We start from the raw sequence: 27338 nt of genomic DNA on the forward strand, positions 1-27338 counted from the left end.
TCATGCTGAAAGACTAGTAAGTGCTGAAGCACTAGACTTGGATTTAAAAAGTGATCTTCACTCTCTCTTACAGATGTCTCAGAGACAGATTGCAACTTGCATCTTTGACTACATTATCTCTTAATTTGAATTAATTTATTTAAAGAAATGTTAGTGGCTGTCATCATGTGTTCTGTAGTCAAATTACATTTCTGATGAAATACAATGAAATTAGGGATTGCAAGAAAAGGATTTTCATGATCTAACCTCCAGACAGGTTTATAGCATCAAATGCTATTACCAAAGCAATTGCTACCAGACCTCCTTGGACACTCAGCTGAAGTACAAAATTTACATCTGCCTCACTTTGCAGGAATTGTACTCCTTTATGACACACAGACCCTAACAACCCACTTTCAACTTGACATAAATGATACAAGTTACCTGTTCTAAGGTCATGACAGCTCAAGCATATCTTGATCCTGTTCGGTTTTAGACTGAGGTTCAATTTTACTTCATTAGGACAGACTTTGACCCTGATGTCAAGTTTGCTTTGTTCCCTTTTTTTTCCTTATTCTAATTTAATATACACAAAGTCTGAGGTTTGCTGAGAAGTCCAAAGAATACTTGGTTTATCATTTCAAACTGCTATTAAAAGATGTGCTGTACATGTAAAAGCAAATCTTTCAACAACAGTTTAGCTGGCCTAAACGTTTTAAAACATAAAGAAGGAATGACTCTTTATTAACTAACTACTGTTGGGAGGCAAGTATTATTCCTGTTTCCCTTTATACACAGCTGCTGGCAAACTAGTACAACCTAAAATATAGTTTCTTCAGTTACAGTGAGGATTGTTTTAAAAATAATCCTCCTACTTTTAAAGATATTATGCCATTCAAAGGGGTGAATAAGGAAAAACCACACTTGTAACTCCACATAACATTAAGATTTAGTTTATCTACAGCATGTTGAGAAACAGAAACAAAGTAATCTTCTTGCATTAGAATGTCCTTGTTCTCCTAATTCAAGTGTGTTACTGTCATCCTTAACACTCTAGAGGTTAAGTGTTTACCTACCAGTAAAACTAAGCTTGAGAGCTTGTTATTTTTGTCAAACAAAAAACCCAACAGAAAACCCCTAACATCTGCAATTTGGCTACAAAAATTCTTGCAGCACAATTACTAGAAATCAGCGTTGAAGAAAGTAAGATTCATTTCCCACACTTCTGGTATATATGAATTATCTTTTCAGGTTTTAACATATATTGCTTTATTGTTTCAAGGATTTTTTGGTGTTTTGATTTTTCTCTCTCCTCCCACCTGCTCCTGCCCTGCTCTCTCATTCTAACTTACATGCTGTACATGTGATTGACTCACTCCTGCCAGATTATATACCCAGAGAAGCAAGCCCACAAAGAGAAATTAGAGACAATTCTAACGAACTGTAAAAAGAAACTGCTAAAAAAGAAGCTAGATTGATACTGCCACCCATTTAACTCAAGTGTTCTGCTGATGACTAAGCTATCAAAGAGTACACTTGAAACTCACTGTAGTCTGTATATGCATATGTATTTCTTAGGCTACTAATGAAGAGTGATGATTTCACTGCTGAAGTAACATTCTTGCTGCACCCTTGCAGGGTGGAATAAGAATCAGGTTTATCAGTATGTAAATGTGATTCTTGTGAACTAACATACAATCAGCATTTTGCACAACTGTTTGTACTTACACTGTGACTAGATAACTACCCTTAAATACAATTCTTATAAAAAGGCAACAGAGAAGTAGTGATCAGTTTATAAAAAATGCTGCTCCAAGATTTCAGGTGTGCAGAGCTGTAAGTTTACTTCAGAATAAAACACAGACATAGGGGAGAATCAAAACTTTTAGAGTTGTACTTGACCATATATTTGGACAAAGCAGAATTACACTGCATATAACAAACAGTAAAATTTCTTAAAAGTTGTTACAAATATTTTACTTTCTACCTGTACGATCATTAACATAGTTTACTATATCATGATTTTTTTCTAAAGGCTTGAAACGAAAACAATCTCTCTAAACTACTTTCCAACAGTAAAATTTAAGTAAAATGCTTACATTCATTTGACAACAAAAAAAACATATTAAAAATGTTGTGTGGGTGGTGCAAGAGCTGCTCTTTCAGCTACAACCTTCTTCCAGGTTATTCCTGTGGAAAGAAAGAAAACAGTCTTGTTGGAAACTGTTAATATTCAAACTCCAAAACCTTTAAAGTGATCCCTACATGCATCCAATTACTTGGCATAATGCAAGATGAACTGTCTAATCTGCAATTCACCGAATGATTTACCTTTTCCTCTTTGCGTCTGTCCTTTTCCTCATTATTCTCAATTGTTTCTTCCTCATCTTCCACAATCCCATCCCCTTGGTATTTGTCATGTGTCCACTTCGGACTGCTACCTGACTTTTTGAAGTTAAAACGGCCTCTGCCACGCTGGAAAGTACCACGGCCTCTTCCTCTTTTGGCCCAATAATCCACACCATCATCTCTGTCGTCATGCTACAATAACACCAGAAAAAGAGTAAGGTTAGACACCTCTTAAATGTACCCCATAATGTTAGTACTCTATAGCAAATGTATAAAACAAGGAACTATTAAGAAGTTCTCTTCAGATCATAATAACTCTTAAAAGGCATAATGTTGGAACTAAAACCACAACAGAATTGTTTGAAGAGCCCTTATTCACTGTGGGTCTACTCAAATGTTAGTAACAAATCACTTGTCTATAACTTACACTCAGTCAGAATTAAGAATTTCTAGTTTTGCGGGGGAAAATTGTTACTTTAAAAGAAGCTACAGGAAAGGGCTAGGTTACTTTAGCACAGCAGGAGTTCATAAGAAGAGGTAACTGAACGTAGTTTTCAGAAAACCTACCCCATGCGCACAAAATAGGGCAAATTAAGTTTAAACTCTTTAAATATAACATTACCAAACAATAGTTGAGTTTCTCTGGTTAATAAGCCTAAAGTTTGCTGTCTTGCTACCAAATACAGCCTTACATAGCTTGGTATGTTCTCACAATCATTTCATGCACTGCATGAAATCTACAAACCATTACTTAATATAAAAAAGTTTATATTTAGAACGGTGAGGTACACTTGCTTCAACATCCTTTTTTTTTAACTTGTGATTTGGAAAGAAGTCTGAACTATTAAACATACATCACACCCATATAACATGGTTTAATTACACAGAAGCAGTTGAAGGGTGGCTTATTTAATTTTAAATATTTTCAGAAATTCAAGTTTAATAGCTACAATCGACTGTTCTAATATCACTAATAGATTATCACATCTCTGTTTACAGATCAGGAAAATTCAGATAAGTCTAGGAACACAACTCCTTAAAGAAATATCTGAATTAAGACTGCATTATTTCTTAGCTACCTGTTATTTTTGACAAGCTATAATGCCACAGGAGAAGATCTCATCTTCATTACTAATCATTTTTCAATGATGAAACAATATCCTTCAAAGTCTGCATTGTTATGGAAGTAACTGGAGTAGAGGCCACACATTCAGTGTACTGCACTACTTAAAGTGGTTACATCAAGGGTCCTCCTTTCATAATCCAGATGGGAAACAGGCATCAAAACTGTGGTGATTTTCTTATGACTATCACACTACTCAGAGCCGAAAACTGCTCATAACAGAGTCTGCCTATGTTCATACACAAATACTGTCAGCTTTTCCTGATCTTTCACTTCTGTAGACGTCCAGACCAATCTACATATCTCAAATGTCATACAGACGTAAATCCAGGAAAACACAGCATAAGCTTTTTTGGTTTATAGCTGGGTTGTAATAAATTTTGACTGAACCTGCCTTCTTCCCCACTCCCTGATGAAACTTTTGGAAATAAATTCCATGTCAGGCCTCAGTTACTGCCAGCCTGCTGCAGAAAGATGAAAGATAAGCAGAACCAACCACTACAGCCACCCTGATACCCTCACAGTTACTCTAGTCCCTGTCCATACATGCATGCTACTTCTACACTTGTAGAAAGTTTGAAAAAACAAAAGCATGCATAAGACATCGAGTTCTCCACACCCACCAAGAAGTATTTCTTGCTTTTTGGGGTATATTCAGGATCCCATTCCTCTTCCTTCGGTCTCTTCTGAAAAGTAGTATTTGAGTTGCTGGGACCAGTATTTGTTCCAGCAAAGACTCCTCTGGCTCTTCCTCTGCCCCTAATTCGAAACTGATTAACCAAGATGTCATTTAATCCATTTACATAACACCACAAAGTAGAGTTCAAGTTCTCTGTTACTGAAAATACTTTCTGTGCTTAATCACAGTATCTGCAAGTGGAAAAACCATTTTCAAATTCACATACTACCTTAAGTAATATATTCAAACATTCATTTTGAAATAATGATTCTATTAAACTTACTTACAACACATTTGAGTTCTTGGCATAAGTTTACCCACAACCACTGAAAAGAAATTTGACTGCTAGTAAACCAGTGTGTTGGAACAAAAGGTCACAAGAAGCTTCTAAAGCTGTCCACAGACAAGAAGCCAGGGGGAAAACTAGACTGAAACAGGGACAAAACTGTCGGGGGAAAAGAAAGATATTTATGGAGTCAATTGAATCATTTATGAAAAGGTGATTCTGGAACACATACTAACAGCGCAGTTTTCAAAGGAGTATATCCACTGTGTGTTACTTAAGCATTTTAAACTGAGATTCAAGAATGTACCTTAGGCCAAATTACAGTTCAAATGACTAAATACTCAGAAAAAAGTCAATAGTATGTACTGTGCAGAGTAGCAATGTTTAAAGTAATAGTGTTTAAAATATTCTTTATAATGAATTACTGGGGTTTTAAAATGCTAGGCTAGAAAGCCTTACACCAAAAACCGCCCTTAACTCAGAGTAGACTAAGTAGTAATGTATACAGTTATCTCAGCATGCAAATACTTAGCTTGTAGAAAACATTAAAACAAGCTTATATCCTTCATCCCAGGGGAGAAGAAAGGTTAGTCTGGGAAGATAAGACTGCTAAAAACTGCAGTTACTACAGAACAGTTTCCACAAGCAACCTACTTAAAAACACAGAACTGCATCTTCAGAGCAATAGTACAAAAATATGACAGGAACCTAATTTATTTGTTAAAAATAAGCATGTTCCATAAACATTGATCAAAAATGTATATAATTAACAAATTCAAAAGGTTAAATATTATGCATACTTAGTTCCACAAAGCTCCAAAACTTCTAATGCAGCATTTATGTTGGACAGATTTAAAATTACTGTGAAGTCAAACAGACTGTAAAACAATCTGTAGAGAGCTAATAAAACCTATCCAAAACTCTGGAAGAAAAAAAAACAAACAAACAAAAAAAAAACCACCCAACAAAAAAAAACCCAAAACAAACAAAAAACCCATACCAAAAAAAACAAAACAAAACACCACTAAAATCCCAAACAAAAAATTGTTTGGAGAGTCATTTGGAAAGTGATAGAGTAACCATCCAAGGGAGGAAATAAGACATGCTTTCTTTTATTTCCAACAGCTTTACAAAATTAGGGCACAAAAAATCGTAACTGGGGGGAGGGGCAGGGGGCAGACAGAATTATGACAGGATTAAAAAAGACAAAAAAAAAAGGTACCAGCTCTTGCTGGTATTTAGTCCTGTGATCAGATTCCCATTAAGAAAAACATCTAGTTTTCCTCACCATTTTATTAATGCTTTCCCCTACCAAATCATCTTCCAGATAAAGAAGTACAGGACATAAAACCTCCTATGGTGTTATCCTTATGGGCTTGCTTATTAGAAAGACCACCACAAAGAAGATAACAGTATATTTTCTATGTAGAACTCACTTTAAACAGAGCCACTACACAGAATTCTTTCAGATATGGATACTAATGACATTGCCATTCAAAAATTCCACTTATCCGTATTTCTGTGTCCGTATTTCAAAACTATTCATGATGCATATGTATGGGAAGCCTAGAATCCAAAAAAATCATGTACCAAGCAAAGTTAGTGAAAAACCATTGCTGCTTTAACATCAGCTTGCAGCATAGGGGAGATGTTACATTCCCCAAGGCTTCCTGTTAGGAGAAGGATTCAAAATGAAAGCATTTTATTTACTCCAAAGGCAAAGGAGTATTCACTGGAATGCAGCCACTATTAGCCTGTGTTTACAAACACATTCCTACGCTACCTGGTCTGCGTTTTTTGCTCCCATCCAAGACTTATCCCTAAAGCGGAGATCTGAGCCAGTGGTTGGCCTATTTAGATTCATCTGCTCAGACACTTTGATCCAAAAGCCTGTGTGTGACCATGTATGTTGTTAGGGAACATTAACCTGTTATCACTGCACAGACCAAATTGGCAGTCACTGGCAATTAAATGAGTAGAAATCTATTAACTTTCCAGTTCCCATCTACCTCAAATGTAAAGTAAATGTAAAGTAGCACCTCTTTCTCCCAATATGTACAATCTGGTTTCATAAAGGAGGAAGGCTTCAATGCATTACAAGTTTTCTCCCACTAAATCTCCTAGAGAGGAGGAGATTGAGTTTTAAGCTCCCTTTTATTTAACTTTTGTTTTGTTTGTGTCACTGTTTTATATAGGTAGAAATTGTGCTGATAGTCATATTTGATGCCTACACCATCCAGGGATTTATATACTTATGCCACATAGTTCCATAGCATAACTATATAAAAAAAGTAAGAAGAAAGGAGGAAATGATGCACTTTTAGTGTTAGAAATTTAGAACTTTGAATTATCCTCTAGGTAGCTACAGTTTTTTTACATGGAAGATTCAAACCTCAAGTGTTGGCACGTGCCACAAGCATTTCAGACACCCTTATGTGTAGTTCAAAACATACTTCTTGCATGACTAAATGTTTATACTAAACAATGCAATTTAGCATTGCTTGGTCTTAATTACAGGCTACATTAAGGAATTATTGTTGAAGTACGAAATTATTCCTACTTATTAAGTAAAACAGTTTTTCCCAACCTACATGGAACTTGAACTTTTTTGTGTGTTTAGCTGAGGTCTGGAGGACTGTTTTGCTGTGTTGTTGGGGTGAGTGTGTGGTGTCTATTTGTGAGGTTTTTTTTTTTTCCATTTGCGTTGTATGGTGCTTTAAACTACTCGTTATCTGTTTCAAGGCCTCCATTATTGATTCCTAGTTTTTCCAAATGCTTCTACATTTCCCAATTATGTATCAATAATTACATTAACATGGAATCAGACAGTTAAAGATTTTTCTGAAGACTATAGTGGTCAATATGCCACTTTCCAAATCACAATGTTTAAATACATTCTAGAGGTAGATCAATGAGCTTCCATGCTCAGTGGCTAGTCCAAGCCAAAAAAAACATAAAAATAACAAGTATACCATCTCCTCAACACAGCTGTTTCAAGGTTGACAGACATTTTTAATTATGTGCCATTCTCTATTTTAAAAGTTGCAGGCCTTACACACAAAGAAGGGCAAAACCAAACCCAATGTGAGAGGGAAAAACAGAAGCTGCAGGGAGCTAAGAGGTATCAGGACCCAAGATTCAAAATTTACAGAACACTGAATTTTCACATCCTGTTAGGAAATAGCATTATTACAGAAGAGCAAGGAATGATCAAGAAATCCTGTTCCCCAGATCCTTATGCTAATCAGATCTCTAATGTCATGTTAATGCGTGTTTACATATCATTTAACTACTACTGGGGAGTGCTGGAGAAAAAAAAAAAGTGACTCAATATTTCAGGCTCAGTATCTCACATAAAGATCTCAAGTCTAGCCTAAGATGAATCACTACAACACTCCCTCATTTCCTTTCTTACACTATTATCATTGGTGAAGTGATCATAATTTGGGGGAAGGAGAAAAACTTACAAAGGTGCCTCTTGGCCTGTTGACTCCCGCAAAACCAGAGTATTCTTTCTGTTCATGGTGGGTTTTGAACTCTTCATCCCGTTCTTTCTTGCAATCCTTTTCTTCTCGAGAACTGGATGAGGAAGAAGATGGGGAGGAAGATGGGGAGGACCGAGCACGGTCTTGGTCTCTTTTTTGTTTACTGAAAAATAAAAGAATACACTATGTGCTATTTTAAACGTACGGGATAGTCTGTAACATGCTATACTAAACCGGGTCTCTAGATCTTATGAAAAACTAACCCCCTTCTGGTTATAAAGTCACACGTTACATATTTGAGATATTAAGGCGAAGTATATTTCCACTTTCCAGCCTCCTCTGAGACATTTAAGTGCACTAAGTGCATATTATTGCTGGTGAGTTGGAAAGCAGCAGTCTGCAAACTGTGAAATACAACTTTTCTAGATTTTGATGCCATGAAAAGATGTTGATACTTTTAAGATCTGCCTTTCCTGTGAGGCAGAAAAACAGAAGTTAAAGGGAAAAAACCCTCAAGGCAAAGTTTTACAGTAACTTGACACAGTTCAGTTTGCACACTGTTGAGAGGTATGGTATGGGCTTCCCTGTATAGATGGTCGTAGGAAAATTAGCCAGTGGAAGAAAATGTGGATACCAAAGTCAAAGTAAATGGGAAACAGGAAGTGTAAGTAAAAGTTCACTTTATATACAGTACAAAGCAGGGAAAAAATTCCTACAGCAAAACTTTTAGTAACCCCATAGTGGTATTAACTTGACCCAATTTACAAGATCTTAGCATTCTACTCAAAGAAAGGTCATACCTGAAGTAACTCTTACCACTTCTACACAGTATCCACTGAGATATGCTAACATTTTTTTCTTAAAACAGCCCACTGGCTTTAGACAAAAATTAAACAATTCCCCTTTTCACCCATGTTAAAACCTAAGTATCAGTAAAATTCTCATAATCTGGGTGTTATGAGTTGAAAAAGTGCGGAATCAAGCATAACGAGCCAAAGTTCTTACACAAACTGTTTACAGAAATGTACTGCATTGAAGTCCAACCTCCTGATGTAGCCTGGATAATAGGACAGATTAATTTGTCATTTTTTTTTTCAGTGTTAGCTTGCTATTCCAAAGTTTTTGTCCTCATCCACCATAAGCCGTGTAAAAGACAGATAATACATATTTGCTGTAAAACAAATAATTTTAATTGTTTAAAATCAAATGTTCCATTATACATTGAAAATTGAAAGCAATTAAGCTTACAATTACAAAAGGCTAATTAGAAGCTAAAATCCTCTATAGGGACTTCAAATATTTACCTGTCATCTTTGTAAGATTTGTAATCCTTGTAATCTTTTGGAGTTTTCTCCTGCTTTCTTGACCCACTGGATTCCCTGGAACCCTTTGAGTCTCCTCGCTCTTTACTTCGTTCTTTTCTACGTCGGTCAATGTCATGCCGAAGATCAGCAGAATCGCACCTTAATTTTTTATCTCCCTGAAAACAAATATATATTTTGCAACAAAATATTGAAATAAAACATCAAGACAGTATCAGTGAAAAGGCAAGCTGTGCATCAATTAAAATAAAGAAAGAGAATTTACCTATTTTTCAACGAACTACAGCACACAAATTGACTTTGCCCTCTACACGCAATGGCTACATCTAAAAAAAGAACAGCTAAGAATTTCAGTTTCAAACAAGCATTCCCATCAAGCCAATTGGTGTCTAGTTTTTGATGATACAGACAGACCACAATACATGGTTTGAGGAGATAATTAAGTAGTCGTTTCTTCTGGTGAACTGTTTTTAAGCGGAGCACAAGCAAGCACCTTTGCAGTTCAACCACACTACTCACTGACCATCTTGGTACTTCTGTCTGCCCCAAACCTATTCTTTGTCCTTGGGTAGCTTAGTGGTCAAGAAACATGCAAGAAGAAAGGAAGCATGGTAGAAGACTTGACCTTACATACTGTGTTATTAATATAGCAAAATCACGCTACATAAACCAGCTTGGCAACATGTTTTACTCAAAGAAAAAAAAATCTAAATAATCTAAATACCAAGTACTCTAGGTACCATAAATATGAATTATTTTTGTATTTTCATACAGAAAACAAGAGATTAAGTTGAGATTTAAAATGAGACTAAGTTTAGTAAGTTTAGAAGCACAGATAGGACATTTATTTAGAACCTACTTTTTGACTTTCTTCCTTAAAGACTCTCTCTTCACCTGTTAAACGGGTATGCTTCCTCAGGGTACTTGGAGAGATGTCAATCCTCCTAAACGTAAAATAAAAGCAGTGTCTTGCCATACATGTACATGACTGTTAACAGCCTCAGACAACTCATTTCAACAGAAAACTGACAAACAAGGCATTTTTGCAGCAGAATAAACTTTATGCATTATTAAACCTCACCATCAGAATACAGAAGCAACTAAAAATGAAAAACCCAAGTTCTGTTCTGTGTGAAGTATGCTAAAAACACAAATACAGAAAACAGGCAGACTGATGTTCAACATTTTAAGTATGGCTTGGAAGACCGAAAAAATGTTTAATGATTTACTTCAAAAGAACCAGTATATGTATCCAGTTGAAAGCCCACCCCCTCCAAGAAACCATCACCACTATGATAGTTTACTGAATAGTCAAAAATTCTTAGCAAGAAAAATTGTGAAGTTAGATACTGTATCCTCACATGCAACACAAATATAGTACACTGCATCATGAAACTAGAGCACGTGATCAGACACTACATCTGCATGCCTACCTTCTTACCTTTTAGATTCTCAGATTTTTCAAAAAACTGCTGTAAATTAACACACACAAAAACTAAAGTAGTATGAGATGGAACATTTCACACTGAAGAAGAAAGATGCATGTACAGGGCTTCTTTTCATCTTCAAGACATATGCCCCTCAATATTTGAGCACTGCATGTGAGAAAAGTAAATATATCCCAAATGAGATACAGAGGTAGAGAAGACATCTGTCACAAAACCACAGATGAAGCCAGACCTGACTCAGGTGAGTTCTCTTTTACAGAAGGTTTTGGGGTTTTTTTGTATTTTGTAATCATACAAATTACCTCATCCAGATTAGAAAAAGTATTTTGGGTTCTCAAAAGAAGTATCAGAAGACGCTATTTGAAACACAAAGCATCTGCATATGCAGTAACATATACCTATGTATTTCTGGGCTCTTTTGTCGGGTGCAATGCTCTTCAGTTGCTTTTTGATACGCAGTGAACCTCTCATTTAGGGTCATTCCAGCCGACTTGAAGTATTGCTCTGTTGGTTACAATAGAAAAAAACACTGTTTCATTAGTTTAATTCAACTGACACTTATTTTTACTCCTGACAGAAAGGCAAGTAGCAGGCAAAACCCACAGTATTTTCAATAAATTTATCAGGACAAGCAAATGTGGTGTTTTCCCTATTTTACACACTCCGTGACCCAAACAAAATAACAGCACACAGCATCACTTCAAGTCTACTATGCCATGACTGTATCACATCTAATTCAAGCAGCATTTACTAACTGGACTTCCTCATTTTCAGTGACATCTTCCTCTAATGATAAAGAGCAATTTCTTAAACTATTACTTTATACTTTGCCCACAAGAGAAAGTGAAATTACTTTTGAGTCATGAATACTTGCAGTAAGTACACTTTACCGTCCATCTCATCTTTAACTTAAAGTAAGAAGTAGTGAAAGCATTTAAGTAATGTAGGCTTCAATAACTACATGAATGATCTAACAAGTCTTTTCTTAAAGAACACAATTTCTTGATTGGGTGATGATAAACGATACAATTAACACACCTATGCATAAATAAATTGTTAAGCATCTGGCATCTTGGCAAACTTTGACAATTTCTCTGACAAGTTTTCTCCTTCCTTCAGAGACAGTTAAATTACCCACAGTGAAACTCAGTTTTCAAACCAGCTCAACAAATGTGTTTAAATGTAATATAGAAATACATAAAGTCATGAGCTATGAAATGTTACATATGAAGCAAACTATCTGCTTAACAGGTCAACATACATCTGTATCAACTTACCGCCCGGCATCCAGCATTTGTCTCATAACCAACCATTAAAACTTGAAACGGCCACTACAAGGGTAGTGCCTCAATCATAATTCCATCAAACACAGGAATTTGAGCTAGTAATTCTGTTTTTATGCCATTTTTGCCAGGAAGACAGAAGGTTCAACTTTGCCTGTTTGGCATCTGTATCTTTCAACAGCTATTTTACTTTTGTAACATGGATTTTGCCATTTCAAAACACATTCCAGGACCTAGTTACAATGAAAAAGAAAACATCACTGGGCATTTTCAGCTCTACATTAATAAAGAGCTGTTCAGACTGGTCGCATCATACCAATAATGAACACAATTTCAGATTGTCAAAAAAGTTACAAAAATTCTGATCACAGACCACAGTAAATCCGAAACTTAAAAGAGATGTTCTGCTTTTAAAAACAACCATAACAGTACATATTCTAGTTACTTGACCTGACAGGCTGTTAAATTTATCAGATATTCAAAATACAAAAATTTACAGAAAAAGTCTACTCTGTGATCAACCTGTGAGAGTTCCGCAACTATTATTTTCACCTACAGTTACATATGGACCATATAAGCAAAAATTTACAGAAGCTCTCACTGGATTGAGTCTTACATTTCTTTACATATCAATAAATAGATACGTTCACAACAAATCATTATACACTAAACAGGTATCCCCAAAAAAAAACTTTTTAAAACTAATGCATTATCATAGTCCATTACTGTTGACTATTACTTTGTAAGTAGTTCAATACGAAGGAAATAATTTGGCTTTAGTAATCTGAATTATGCCAACAAAATGAGATTTTTAACTGAACTTCAGCACATATTTCTACCACACAAATCTCAGCAATTTTAGAAGCTAATAGATCTTAAAAACAATGCTTACAGACAGTTCATTGGAACTGTACGTAATTAAGCATTTTCACTTTTCCCTTTACTGTGATGATACAAACTTACTTTCACCAGCTTTCTATTATTTCAGTTACATTTAATAACACAGCAAGACAACAGTCCAGTGGAATACAGCAAATTCTATAGAAAAAAAGCATTTAAAGAACACTCCAGACATCCTCAGGGAATTTCAGGTATTATTATCTATTTTCCCATCAAAAAACTTCAGAGGATATATGATCTAAGTGAGATATATCTACTTTGATGGTCCAGGTTTGGATTTCAGTGATTTTGGAGGAGGACTTTTGTTATGCTTGATTTGTTGAGGGTTCTTCTTGGGGTTTATAGAAAATAGCCACTATTGCTATATAAGAAAATAATTAGTGTACAACTCATCTAATGGAGGTTTATTTAGCCACTGCCAAGTTTCTCTAAGTGAAATTCCTGAAAATGTTGTCTTGTAGGAATAAAACATCACCATGAACTTTACTACCATTTAAAATACAATTTTTCTTAAATCCTACTGAGGGGAAAAAAACTCTTCTAATATGAATCTGGAAATGACCTCTAGGGTGCTCCTAAAGGAATGTCATTGCATTTACATTCCAAAGACATCTGTCAAACCACACTGCAACATTTAATATAATTTTTTATGTTAGACTCATTAAAATAAAATTAGAAAAACTGACCAGTGTAGTATGTTTAAACTACACTGCAGAAATTCAAACTTTCTATGCCACCTAAGCTCAAAAATTTATCCAGAAACATAGAATACTTGCTATTATACTCTACCCTGTTTGTGGGTTTTTTGTCCTAGTTTGAGTGGCTATTATTTTTCTAATTAAGAAAGTCTGGCTAAATCACAACATTAGAAGAAGCCTGAAATCTTACCGTACTAGAAACAGCAAACAGGCTTAAATGAACTTGTCAGACACATATCTGGTACAATCAACTAAACACATACCTTTGACATGGTGAACCAAGGACACAATGTGCTGAATAAATGACTCTGATGTGCTTTTGCTGGCCTGTGGCAACTTAATGTGGTCAAAGATGGATCGGAACTCTTGCTCCTTCTTGACGGAATGGACAAGTGTGCTAGCAAGCAGCCTGTCTTTAGTCAAGGAAGCAGGTCTAAAATGTATCAACAACAAAAGAGACACACAGAAAGAAACCACTAGTTTAAATAAATATGAACGACACTGCACACAGGTGGAGAACCACACTGTAAAGTGGAATAATTTACCTATTGGAATCATCAAGAGGTACTGGTGCCATTTTGAGTTTAACTTCAGGACGATGGGAGTCACTGGCTATCATTTTGATCCTAAGTGGGCTCTCCTCTCTGAAGGTGGATTTTTCTCTCGCATCCAGATTCTTGTGTAGAGGAGGACTGTAATCAAAGAGTTCTTTGAGCTTTTCAGACTTTACCTGCTCAGGTGACTGAGTTTCTTTCTTCATCATTAGTCTCTCAGAACTCTTGTCTTCTTCCTTGTGCTTATCTTTTGTTGCACTAGGCCTTTCCACTACATAGCCAGTCTCTTTAAGCTTATAACTTTTCTCATCTCTAAATCCATCGCTCTCTCTATTGCCCTTGATTGGTATTTTAGATTTGTATTTGGTTCCTTCCTCCTCAGCATTCCGGTGAGATGCAGTAGGAAAATTTTTACCCTGATCTGCCAGGACAGATTTTCTGAACTGTCTGTAATCCTCTGTCTCCTCTGTGTCCTCCCCTTCAGAGTCATTAAACTTTTCCTTCCCAGTCTCTTTATCAACGAAAAAATCTAAAGTTTCCTGTTCCTCCCATTCCCTTTCTCCCTCTGTCCTCCCTTTTTCTGATCCTCTCTCCTTCTGGGCCTCCTTCTCCCTGGTATTACCCCTATCAAGCAGGTAAACTCTAGACTCTTCATCTGTGTACCTGTGGATAGCAAAGAAGAGACTGGTAACTCTGGATTGCATTCACTTGCATTCCTCTTTCGTGTCAATTCCACACCAAGAAGATGAAAATACATTCCTCTGAGCAATTAACTTTAGCATGCAATGCCTGGCACACCATTAACATTGTATCCACTGTCATTTATGCATTGATGGAGGCATCTGAAGAATATAATGCCTTTCTGTAGAATCCCTTCTGTAGAAATTTACTTGCTTGTTCTCTTAATCAGTACCCAGTTTCACATTCTCTTACACTAGTAATTTTTTCCATCAAATTCACGTGGTTTGAAAATTCAGACCGCAATTCATTTTTGCACTTCTTTTACTGAAAGAGTTGAAGCAGTAGCATAAAAAAAGTTAATTCTTTTCAAGGTCCTGCACATCACTAATATCCTTCCACAATCTGGCACAGGCTTAGTGCATTCACTATATTGTGTACAAGCAGGGAACCTTTAGAAGGCAGCTCTCCTAAACACAGAAACACACCAATTAATTATTTCAGCCACTGCTTTATCTGTATGCCATGTTCACACAGGTTCTAATACGTTCACCAACTCCAATGCATCTAATCCAAGAGAAGTCATATTTTTGATCTCCTAAGCAGCAATTTTTTTTACATAATAAATCACTGACTAGACAAATTAATTTAAAAGCCTACAATCAAGCCTATATAGCACAGTCACAACTTTTCTCTCTAACTCATTTTGTAAGAAATCCACTGAAACACCAGTCACATTAGAGAGGAACAGTCTAATGCCAGTAACACTTTTATGGCTTTCAAAAATTACTATTTCCAACTTTTTAAGAACAAATTGAAGATTTTTACGTTCATTGGAACACTGAACTTCCTTCACATCAACAGCATTATATTCCTAGAATACCAACACCTACCCTCTTTGATAAGTAATGCAATTCAAGACATCAAAGTTTACACATCGCACCACACAATCAGCTATTGATGCTGTTTATGTCAACATAAAGAAATTACTACACAACACTGACATTTTTAGATTTCCAGAATATTTACATTCCAAACTATCCAAAGCATAAAAATTTTGAAATGCGTGAAGAGAGTTCACTATCAAGCCAGCAAGTCTGATGAGCTATTTCAACTGAGATTTTTCTTACTAGTAAAAAATTGAGTACAAGAAAATAAACCATAGAGGAAAAGCACAAACCAACTCTTCCTCAAGGATACATGTCCCTATCTCTACTGGCCAACGTTCCAGGCCTTGAAGAACCCTAGCAGAAAAAGGCATCCGTATCTTTCAAGCTCAATTCCAACCACACTAATATTATTAGCATTCCATAATGGATTTTCCAAAGTAAAGGTGACGATCTTGACAAAACTCTAACAACATTTTTAAGAGGCAACATTAGGCTTTAACTTGGTTCTTACCTTTTCATAAACTTTCCACCTTTTGCAGTTTCCTGTTCACCACCCTCAGGATAAAAGGACCGCACTCGAGCCTCCTCACGGGGGGCACTCTGTGATGGGATTGTCTTTGCAGGGCTTCTCCTCGAAGGGATATGATGCAATGGGCTATTTTGAGAAGGACTATAGCGGCTAGAACCATTTCCAAGAGAACCAGAGCCAGATCTCTCAGGACTATGCTGAATGGAATGGGAATGCTGAGGTGTGTCCTTTGCTGAGTGGGCCGTGCTAAGCAGAGGGGCATCAGAGCAAGATGAACTCTGACTAGGTGGGGTGGCAATAGAAGGACTATGAGGTGACCTCGGACTGTTATCATAGGCTGAAAGGCCAGGCCAAATGTCGCCAGAAGCTGCTGATGATTTGTTAAAATCGTCAAGAGACTCTGATGGGTCATGTTCAAATGTATCTTTCTGTTCATCTTGTGATTTATTTTTCAAGGGACTGTCTTGCAAAGGAGCCCCTTCAGTTTTCTTTGCCTGCTTCTCCAGAGATGCACGTCTTTTGGAAGAGACAGGTGATTTGCTGTATGGGGATGAAGAACGAGATGAAGAGGACCTCGGGGACCTGGAAGATCTGTAAGATCGACGAGACCTGCTCCGGGACCTCTGGGAAGACACGGACCTTCGTTTCGGACTTCTGGAACGTGAGCGGCCACGCCTGGGGCTTCTGGAGTGTCTTCGGTTCCAGACAGGCCTGTAACCTCCACGATGGTATCTACCACCTCCTCCTTGGTAATACCCTCTACCTCTTCCTCTGTATCCATAGGGACGTCTCATTCCTCTATTATTCCTGTAATCTCTGCGATAATCTCTAGAATAAACACGATCTCTGCTCCGAGATCGGGAATATGTCCTCGACCGAGACCTAGAACTAAAATTAAAAAGCAAATGTTAGCACTTAACAACTGAAAAAAAGTGAAAAAAAATAAAGTACTTTTACACAAAATGCTGTATTTCTTAAAATGCAGCCAGAATGGTAAATGATGTGTCTACAGTCTTAAAGTAACTTCTACAGTCCCTCTTTATTCATTATTTCTGTAATATATTAATCATAATAAACATGTCTATACTGCTAAGGACCGTGAAACTTGGTATCACATGGTTAGGACACTACCACCCTCAGTGGCCTCCCCAGCCATTTTATTAGAGTTTATCAGCACTTCCCGAACATGGCATTCAGTTTCTCAGCCACCACGGCTCACTGCCTGGAACAGGGAGCGACATGATCCTCAGTTTAATATGCCAGCCTGTGGATGGCAGCAGCTGAGGCAGTAAACATTCAACTGACCCACTTCTTTTATGGGAGATGGCAATGTCCACTAGTAAGTAAGATGAGAAAAACATTGGAGGCAACTGAGAAGACAAGATACAGCAAAGCTTATCTGCTGAAGCCTTAAGTTACTTCAGATATGAAACGCTGAATAAGAAATAACAAATTACAGACAAAGAGACTGGATGAAGAACACATCATGAAAAGGGGAAGGGAATAATCCAACGGGCCAGAAATCATGAAGAACCATCAGCATTCTGATGAAGTTACCTTGAGATAGAGTAAAAGGGGAAAAAAATTACACAGAAATTACACTCAAACCATAGTTTACCTACCACCTAAAATGAAATGGGATCCCAGGCTCACTTCTGCCACAGCATCGTGCAAGTGAAAAACATTTTCCAGACAAAAAAATAATATACCAAATCACCTTTTCACGCAGTAAGACATCAACTTACCTGTATCTCTTTTTTCTTGAATGTGATCTGGATCTGGACCTAGAGCTGGACTGAGATCTGGACTTCGATCTTGACGAATGGGATCTAGAATTAGATCGACCCATCTTTGCCAGTAGATCTACTCCTTCCCAAAAAGAAAAGCAATCAGAGGAGGGAAAAAAAAGGAAGCAACCATTTAGCATCCACGTAAATGATATAAACGAACAAAATCTGCATCTACTAAAATGACACTATCAGAAAGTAGTATAGCATTTGCTAAACAAAAGACCTTTGGAGACAATGTAAGTACATTTATTAGTAAATTAAAAGTTTAACCACATTTTAAAGAATTTAACATTGCTGCAGGGCACATGCTTTCTCTGAAAACATGAAGTTTAACAGTAAAAGGTTTTTTCCAGATTCAAGTGCACACAGATCCTGTAGGAGAGAGGAAGCAGCAGAAAATGAAACATTTCTGCAAATTAAGGCAAGAATAATACAACACTGGACATCTTAATATAATGTAACAGAATTGTAGCTATTGTGTAATTTATAGTTCCCTTGCATTTCCTTTCCTCCTCCTTCTCCAGGAGGAGTTCACAGTCCTCTACAATGCACCTATTGCATGAGCAAAGAAAAAGCCCTGGAGTATTTGGCCCAGGTCCATACAGCAGTTGTTAGTTTGACCCACAGGTATTATTTCTCTTAACCACACATACTAAAGCTCATCACTCTGATCCAAATTTCCATGCTCAAGATGCCCATCCTGCAGTTTTTTAGATTAACTTTGCTTTTTATGCTACAAGTAAAATGCATGGCTAACTTAAAGATTTTAACAATTAGTCAAACAATATGGTTTGCAATGAGATTCAACACACTTCAACCAGACAAATTAAGCTATGAAAACTACAACTGATTATAAATCAATGAGAACTAAAGGAAAGTAATTCATAATAAACTATCATTTCTTCTTATGTACAGTCATAATAGATACTTAGAATTAGTGCTAACCATAAAAAAAAATACACACCTTTTCCTTTTCGGATCAGTGGCTAAAAATCCCCAATTTAATTAATAAAAACTTTGACCCATTACCATTTTCTTTTGAAATTGCCCAGCTTTAAAAAAAAAAAAAAAAAAAGAAGTGTCACATTAGACAACCCGAATACAAGCTATGAACAAGTAACTACATATTTTCAGGCCTTTGAATGCTCAATTATCATTGTTTAATAATAATTAAAACAGAAAAGGAAAAAACCAAACATTTACCTCTTGTACTGCAAACAGACTTTAAAGTCCAGCATTACTGTATCAAAAATACTAGCTCAACACAACAAGCACTTTCTGTCTTATATAATCTCTCTCGTTACCTGGGTGGTATTTCAATTATGTAAAGACAAAAACAACATTAGAGTTTAATTTACAGTTAACAAAATTACAGAGACTTTAGACACATCTAGGAGAACCCGAAAGAGAAAAGCAGACCAACTTTTCTCCTATCAGCTGGTTCCTCCTGCCCCACATGACCTTCCCCACAAGAGTTTGCACGGCCTAAGAGATGTAACCTCACTGAAACTAGCCCAGTACAAACTGAACTTAAACCAGCCTTCCATGTATCTCAGAAAAAACTATTTACCTTGGTGAAGTAGAGTATGTTGAATGCTCTTTTTTGTTGGCTCCTTCCACTAAAAAGCAAATTTGCAAAACCTATAATCTGAAGATATTTGCTAATTCATTGAGTTCAACTAAACTTACATAAAATGCCTTGTAATCTCTTAGGATCAATACTCACGAGCAACATTAAATTTAGACCTTTAAAACTGTTTAAGACATAGTAATTTTCCAAGAGTGTCAGAAAACAAAACCTGATGGGTTTTTTCTGTTACAAGTAATTATCAAACCAAACATCAGATGCCTAATGTTCATATTATAAACTCAATCTCAGCTTTAAATGATTTGCCTTCTATGAATGACAAGTACAGCTGATCTTTACAAGACAGTTCTATATACTGTAGCTTTTTACTGCAAGCATAAAATTTAGGAAAGCAAAAGAAGATTTCATTTTTGATAGCTGAGATCAATCAGAATATTTAGAAAGGACTTAAGCTAAACTCACCTCAAACCGTTACTTGGTGCCAAGGAAGAAATTATTTCAAAACTGTATTTGTGCTTTCAGCAATACTGATCCCTATAGAACAAAAAGTGAGACTGTCAAAGACATGAACATTCACTAAAAGGCAGCACCTTTTTGCTTAAAGGGGTTCAAACATTAATCTGTTTCTCATGAAAAGACAACACATAAGAAGTATCAAATTTACTCTTGGACTCAGTGATGCTGCGCACTAAGACAGGAGCAGCTCAAGAGCCAACCACTGCCAAGGGGCAAATCCCATTCCCTTTCCACATGTGACCACTCCTTCCTCAGCCCTGGTGACACGGTTGTGTAACACATTATCCTCACCTTCACATCAGCCCTGACAGCTTCAGGTCCTCCAGTGACCAGCTCTTGATACCTAGAAACCACTATCATTTAACTAGGTTATCCAAGTAGCTTAATAAAGGGCCAAACTGAGCTGGATTATGGAGCAGGTAACAGCAGGCAGCCAGAAGGAGGGAGGCAAAAAGGACAGTGGGAAACTGTTAGACCACTTTGAGCTCCAGCACACAGCTCTGCACTTCACTGGAGCTATCTTATTGGGAAAAAAAATAGGGATGAGAACCAGGCCAACAGTGAAAGATTTATCTTTAGCTTTCCCTTGCAATATTTACAAAAGCATTACTCTAGTATAACTTTGTGTTTAAAATGCATACATACATGATTACACCTAAAGAGCCAACATCTTCCAAGAACTAGCTCTTTTACAGTTATGCAGAAAGGACACATAACTATCATAACAAAAACAGCTCAAATGTATGAATTTTTCACTGGCCTCAGTTTTTAATTACCTCCAAGCCTTAAGACCATGAACATTTGTAGTCTAACTTAACATTAAGCACAATTTTGAATTCCACTCAAGCAACAAGACAGGAATTTTATGCCAGTTCACTACAGACAGGCTGAATCTCCAAAAATTCTGCAGGTCAACAATTCAGTTAATTAAATCTAAAGGCATAAACATCGACTGTTCCTAAAGGACACTTCCACACTTGCTCACAGGTGTTTTCTTCATCTAAAAGAAGAAATGCAGCATTTGTGTTCATAAACCCTTGCTTTCAAAAGTCCACTTACCATTCACTAGTAGTGACCAAGATATTTCCAATTTCTACAAAAGATATGCTTTATTAAGATTAAGTTTTTACTTCTCATCATCAGCAAGCATGAGTCTCCGAAGGAGCACAGTAGTGAATCGCACCATGTCAGATCTTGTCTAGACAAAAGGCGAGATGGTATTAGCCAGCAAAGGGTAACCAAGGCATTCAGAAGTCTAGTACACAAAAAGCAATACAAACTGCAAGTTCAGGCTGAGATTTTAAATGAATACTTAAATGATCTGTATTTCTGACTTACAACTGGTGTTAGCTGAAATCCCAAATCCTAATTTAGACAAGTCTTTAGATCCTGGGGATATAGAACAAGATAGTTACTTCATTTTGAAAACCTCCAAGTAGAAGGCAAGATCTTAAATTACCATAACTCAAACTCTGGTAGTTAGTTCTGCAGTCTTAGAAATCTTTTCCAGCAACTGAAAAAGGTGAAAAGTAGCCAGACTTCTGTTTTTAAACAACATATTAGCTACACCACATCCAACCCTGGCAGCTAAAACACATCTGCAAACCTTTTCCCATTTAAGTTTTTAAAGAAGAGTACAGATATAATTTTTTTTTAAAAAAAAGAACATTGAATAAAAACCTTAACTACTGAATAAAAACTCCATATAACTATTTGCAGATTTTGTTTTCATTTAATTGTAAGAGGTAAAACCTTGACACACAAGATCCACTTATCCAAACACTCATACTTAGGAACAGAAGTGAAAAGACTTCATAGCTGAGGTTTTTTTGGTCTGCGTAAATATTCTCAGAATATGCAAGAATCTAAAATTTTATTAACCTTTATTAAAGCTCATTTAGAAAAAACCTGTAGTAGTACCAGGAGTATGCAGGAAAACAGCTGTCTGTGACAGTCAGCTCCTACGTGCTGCACACCTTGACAGAAAAAGTGAAATTCCTCAGAGCACCACAGCCCCAACATACTGGGTCACAGCAGCAAATGGAATCACCCAGAGGCTCCTCCTGCTCATGGCCAGCCTGGAGTGGCCACACCAGGTTAAGCAGGGGCACAGTGAAGGGCAATGGAAAAGGTCCTGAGGACCATTTGCTGCTCTCTCAGAAGAGACCCAAAGCCTTTTGTGTGTGTGCATCAACAATGGGACACAAGGTGTCATCACTGTCACCCAGCACTCTTAAAAGAGGAGCACGACTGCTGGGAACAGGGTCCGTGCCTGGAACACCAGGGCTCTAATTCACACACTTCTCTTCCCCTCAAGCTTCTTTTCCCCTCGCTTCCCACCCCTAACAATTGAAAGGAGATGCCTGGCTCTTAACTATTTCACTGCCATGTTAAAAAATCTGGATTTTACAAAGGAGCTGCTGCAGTTCCACAGAACACGGTGGCTCTGCTAGTTAAAAGAAACAGTCCCACCTCTCCTATCCTGTGTTTCCTCACATTCCTGATGATCTCTCCTATGCCAGTCTAAGTATTTCTGCACCCACACACTGGATCACTTTCAATACATTTCTTTTTAATATGGTTCATTACACAGCCCACAAACTCTTGGGCCAACACAGGGAAATTGAAATAGCAGCTGGGCAGGACTGCTTCTTTCGGCAGCACCACAAACTTGAAGCATCCCTGAAAACAGCTTGGCATGACCTTCAGAAGCAACAAACTTGGTCACATTTCAGCTTTTTAACAGTACTTGCAAGCAGCCTTAAAAATAAAAAACAAAACACCAAAAAACCAACAAAAAACGGCCACCAAAATAAACACACACATATAAAGTCAAAATAACCAAAACCAAACACTCCCAAACAACCCACAACGTTTTCTGAAACTCGGCCAGTCCACCATCTCTCAGTTATTGAATCACACGCAGAAAAGTTTGTTAACAAAGGAAACAACAGGATCTTTGGGTGTCTTCAATCAATCTTGGCCAGCAAGTGCGACCATCAAGCAAAAACAAGATCCACAGCAGACTCAGGCTTATCCCACCACAAGAAACAATAAGAAGAAAGTAAGTGACGCTGTCAGCATCTGCTGTGTTTAATTAAAAAAATAAAAAGGACAAGGAAAATGGTATCCAATTCCTTTTAGACAGTGTTTTTAGGAGTCTTCACTACACCGCTGATGTTGGAGTTTTCTCAGAGTACACACACTGTAGACTAAACACATCTCTTAAGCCATTTTACAGGTTATACATCACATATTGGTTTAAGACATTTTAGGACAGTTATACCCACTCATACCAGCAAAACACTGCTTCCTCTTAGATCCATTATTTTAGCTACCCTTCATTTACAGCTATTTAGTAGTCTGTATTTCTCTTGCTTAAACATTACTTGAGAGCTGTCAGGTAGATTTAAATCAAAATCTTGTTTAAGTAATTGACAGGCTGTTGCCAAACTGCGTTTTCATTCAGAGATTCAGGCTTCAAAAGACCGGATGATTATACAACCATGACAATACAAAAGGGGACAGGACAGTCTTCGCGAAATTCCACAGAATTTTTAACAGTTTCTCATAATACACCCACTGAAATAAAGAAAGTCAGTCTTCATGAGGCAACACTGTAAGTCACCTATTCAGTGCTTGCACATCTGCTGTGCTTTCTGACCCACTCTCTACCTCCCCCTCCTTTTTGTTTTTAATGTCCACAACTGTGGCAGTGGCACATCACACACAAGAGCAGAATGCATTTCATCGTCACTTAAACCCATCCTACTTGGATCACTGGTGACTTGGATTCCTACTACAATTCCACGACAAATTTGCCCAAACTACCTTGTTATGTACAAATAAGAGGTGGGAAGCATTATTTCCCCTATTTCATATGCTGGAAATGTAATGGAAACAGTAAAACATACAAAGGCCTTTCCCCCTCCCCCTCAATTCATTAATTTCTATACAGAAAATAACACAAAATATTTGTAAATTAAGTCAAAAAACCAGCATCCTACTAACAGCAAAATCACCTCTGCAAAACCATCATATGATTGTTAGCTGTCTTTTATGTAATACTATTGGCAAACAAAATCATGTTTCTCCTCCAACTAAAAAAAAACCAAAGAAACCAAAGTGACTGAGAAATGTGTCCATACACAAAAAGGAATAAGCATGCTTTTGGACACACACAGTTTTGGACAGCCTTTGTTATTTCTGTGCCTGTGTTTTACACACCGTGTTTTCATATGCCCTTACACCATGGTTTCTCCAGTCTCTGCTATGAACCACACGAATTGCTGCTGCAGGAAAGGCAGAAATCTTCCCGCCCTCGTTTGCTCCAAGACAGACACCCTTCGAGGTGCTTGGTGGGCTGCAGCAGTGATCCGTAAGAGAAGTGCTCTGGACAAAAGCTGCTTTTTCAGATCCCATTTACCACAAAGCTGCATGAGGCCAGTGCCAGCACAATGACCAGGCAAGCAACGTGCTTTTTCAGAATACCTTAGGGAGAAACTCTCACACAGACAAACAGAGCACCTTCTTCAATAGCTTTCTTCACCCACCTCCACTACCTGTAAACAAACCCCAAATGGTCTCTGGCATTCCACAAAACCCTACAGCACTGTCTCTCCTTGACAACCAGCCTAAATAGAATCCGTCCAAATATCTACATCCTAGCTCCAAACAGCTCCCTGCCGATTTTTTTTAGATTCCAACGACCACTTCAAGTTTTCTTCACCCTCAAGATGAACAGGCCCTTCTTCATGGAATGTGCTCCTACCACCTGAGCCCCAATTTTGTCAGCCGCAGCCCTCACCTGAGCAGTTGTTCCACACAGGCTCGCCCGCTAAAGCCCTGCTCAGGAGAGAGGCACTCCAGCTCCAAGCACCAATGTCTGGAACACACCGAACCTCATCTGGCCATTCAGCACAGCCTGTCATTCAATATCAAAAGCCACCAGTGGGAGGATGCAATTCTTACTCTCCCTGCCAAAAGATGCATGCCTGGAGCACACCTCAGTGCCAGCGCCTTTACCCCGTCCTCATTTCCCCCACTTTTGTCCAAAGCGACATGATTATCAGAGAGGAGGACGAGGAGGAGGGAGGAGAAAAGCAGCTAGACAGCATTTCCCTCCAACTCCACGCTGTTTAACCAATCCCTCCCACACCAAGAACAACTATTCTAAGTGATATTTTTATACATTTGCATTGCTTAAGCAGTGACTACTCGCAGAGTCAAGAGCACCTTTGTTTTGCATGCCCTCACGTCTTCCTATAGTAAAATTTAACCATTCCTTGGAGGACAAAACTTTGATCTCCGAGATAAACAAGTGATGGGTTGTACTGACTTCGTACAGGATCAACATGACACACAAAACAAGAATCTGATTTTCACAGAATTAAAGGCAAAAAGCAGGGGGATTACATAGCAAAGGGGAAATAACGGGAATGATCTTGCATTGGTTGCATAGTACAGTACAATCACGACTGGGAACACAATAGTCCCTTTCAGCAAGGGGTATAAAACCCACTGCGGTCCCTCACGGGGTTTTGCGGGCATCTGCAATCAGGGCAGGAAAGGCGCAGGGAGGCGCGGGGCACTTCAGGCACAAGCGCCTGAACCACAGCCATGCCCGAAGGGAAATTCCTCCAACGACCGTAAAGGCTGATCCAATATCGGGAAGCATCCTTTCTCTCCGGCACCGTTTCCCTAGTCAGTGTCACACCCACAAGAATAACGGGGAAATGTAACATTCGCGTAATCAGCGCTGTACAGCCACATCCCCTCGGGCCTTCCTGCCTCCCTCAGGGAGGCCCACGACAAAAGGCCGCGCACCCGGGGCGGAAGTCCAACCGGGCGGGCCGGCCGCCCATTCCGCACACACCCCTACAGCCCCATCCCGCCAGGTTTCCAGGAGCCGCGGAACAGCTCCAAAGCAGCTCCGCTACCGCCTCCCACCGCCCCTTCCCCTTCTACCTTCGCTTTCCGGGGCGCAGGGAGGAACGGCACCGGCTGGGTCCGGCTCCCGCGAGAAGCGGTGGCCGGCGTCAGGGCGGCGACGGCGACCGCCCGTTCCCGTCCCGTTCCCGTCGACTGGCGCGGGATAATCGGGATAATCGGGATAATGGCTGCGGAGCGCCGAGGTCACGCGGCGCGGGAAGGCGGGACGGCGCGGCGCGCGAGCACCGCGCGCTCGGGGGGGGCGGGGCCGGGCTGATCCCCCTCAGCCTCCCCCCGCCATCTTTCCCCCAACCAGCGACCACCGCCCCCCCCCGAACCGCCACGCAGCCCCTTTACCTCCACCCTTCCCTCACCTGGCGGGCGGAACTCCCGTCGGCCCTGCTCCCTTATGGCAACCTGGCGGCCATTTTCCGTCTCGCTGGAGGAAGAGACGTGAAGCCCGCGGGGAAAAGCAAAACCACGGGGGAAGGGGGGGGGGGGGAGGGGGGCGCGGGGGGCCGCTGCCGCCGAAGCGTCACTTCCGCTCTGGGCGGGGAAGCGCCAGCCCCGCGCTCAAAGCCTGGGCGCCATCTTGCTTTCGGGTACCCGTCCTCAAGCAAGATGGCGGTTGGCGCCCGCCCGCCCCCGCCCAGCCGCGTCCCTGCCCCACGCCCGGAGGCTCCGTGTCCCGCCCGCCGCGGCCCCAGCTCTCCCCGCACCGCCGCGGCTATAAATTGCTCCTTGTAGCCTCTCGTTCCCTGAAGGGAGGGGACAGCGCAGGGTCCCCCCGGCCGTTGCCTGGTTACCTGTGGGGCGGTAACATGCACAGCAGTCGCTGGGCAGGGGCCGTGTGCGGAGTGCGGCGCGGGGCGGCGCAGGCAGCGGCATTGGCGGCCGGCGCTCCGGCAGGAGATGGCGGTGCCGCGGCGCTTTACTGCAGCGCCTTTTGCAGCAGGCGGGCGGCCGCCGCTGGTTGCCATACAGCAGCGCCGCGTTCGGGGAAAGTGCGCCCGAGAGGTTACCTCCAAAAAGGTGCGGCCCAGGGCTGCGAGTGAGCTGCCTTTGATGCACGAAGAGGTGTGTGTACGGTGGCCAGGTCCTACAATTAACAGAATCGCAGAGTATGAGTTGGAAGGGGCCCGTTTCGAGTCCAGCTCTTAGCCCCAAGAGTCACGCCAATTTCATGAGAGCATTGATGAGCAGTTCACACTTGAATTTTACACAGCTCATTTAGTTTTTAAAAGGCTATTGTCTATTACTTTTGAGGCAAGAAAGATAAAACAACCCGCCACAAAAAAAAAAAAAATTTG

The 27338-nt window shown here is 39.3% G+C and overlaps 1 protein-coding gene across 14 annotated transcripts; it reads right to left on the bottom strand.

Moving 5' to 3' along the window:
- Positions 1 to 920: 920 nt before the first annotated feature.
- Positions 921 to 26498, bottom strand: BCLAF1 (BCL2 associated transcription factor 1). 14 transcript variants are annotated; one of them, XM_066178925.1, is made up of 16 exons: positions 26403 to 26492; positions 21157 to 21295; positions 20044 to 20115; positions 19564 to 19612; positions 18958 to 19045; positions 17949 to 18072; positions 16186 to 17091; positions 14098 to 14769; positions 13816 to 13985; positions 11070 to 11175; positions 10083 to 10167; positions 9206 to 9381; positions 7884 to 8064; positions 4075 to 4221; positions 2311 to 2520; positions 965 to 2169 (listed from the first exon to the last, which is right to left on the bottom strand). In XM_066178925.1, exons 6-16 carry the CDS (start codon positions 18050 to 18052, stop codon positions 2164 to 2166), a joined length of 2763 nt encoding a protein of 920 aa, XP_066035022.1. In that variant the 5' UTR covers positions 18053 to 18072; positions 18958 to 19045; positions 19564 to 19612; positions 20044 to 20115; positions 21157 to 21295; positions 26403 to 26492; the 3' UTR covers positions 965 to 2163. The 14 variants fall into 14 exon arrangements, with proteins under 14 accessions (XP_066035033.1, XP_066035032.1, XP_066035030.1 ...); XM_066178935.1 differs by lacking the exon at positions 19564 to 19612 and having other exon boundaries at positions 961 to 2169; positions 14098 to 14244; positions 26403 to 26494; XM_066178928.1 differs by lacking the exon at positions 21157 to 21295 and having other exon boundaries at positions 26403 to 26497.
- Positions 26499 to 27338: the final 840 nt, after the last annotated feature.

This window comes from Chamaea fasciata, unplaced genomic scaffold (assembly GCF_029207755.1).
Source record: "Chamaea fasciata isolate MVZ Bird 193981 ecotype frontalis unplaced genomic scaffold, bChaFas1.0.hap1 SCAF_3, whole genome shotgun sequence".
Taxonomy (NCBI): domain Eukaryota; kingdom Metazoa; phylum Chordata; class Aves; order Passeriformes; family Sylviidae; genus Chamaea; species Chamaea fasciata.

Bases quoted from the DNA above. Each gene is read 5' to 3' on its own strand.
- BCLAF1 (XM_066178924.1), bottom strand. From the start codon at position 18,052: ATGGGTCGATCTAATTCTAGATCCCATTCGTCAAGATCGAAGTCCAGA. The intron at 17,092-17,948 runs GTAAGTTGATGT...TTTTAATTTTAG, and splicing joins TCAAGAAAAAAGAGATACAG to TTCTAGGTCTCGGTCGAGGA. The intron at 14,770-16,185 runs GTAAGAACCAAG...TGCTATCCACAG, and splicing joins GGTGGAAAGTTTATGAAAAG to GTACACAGATGAAGAGTCTA.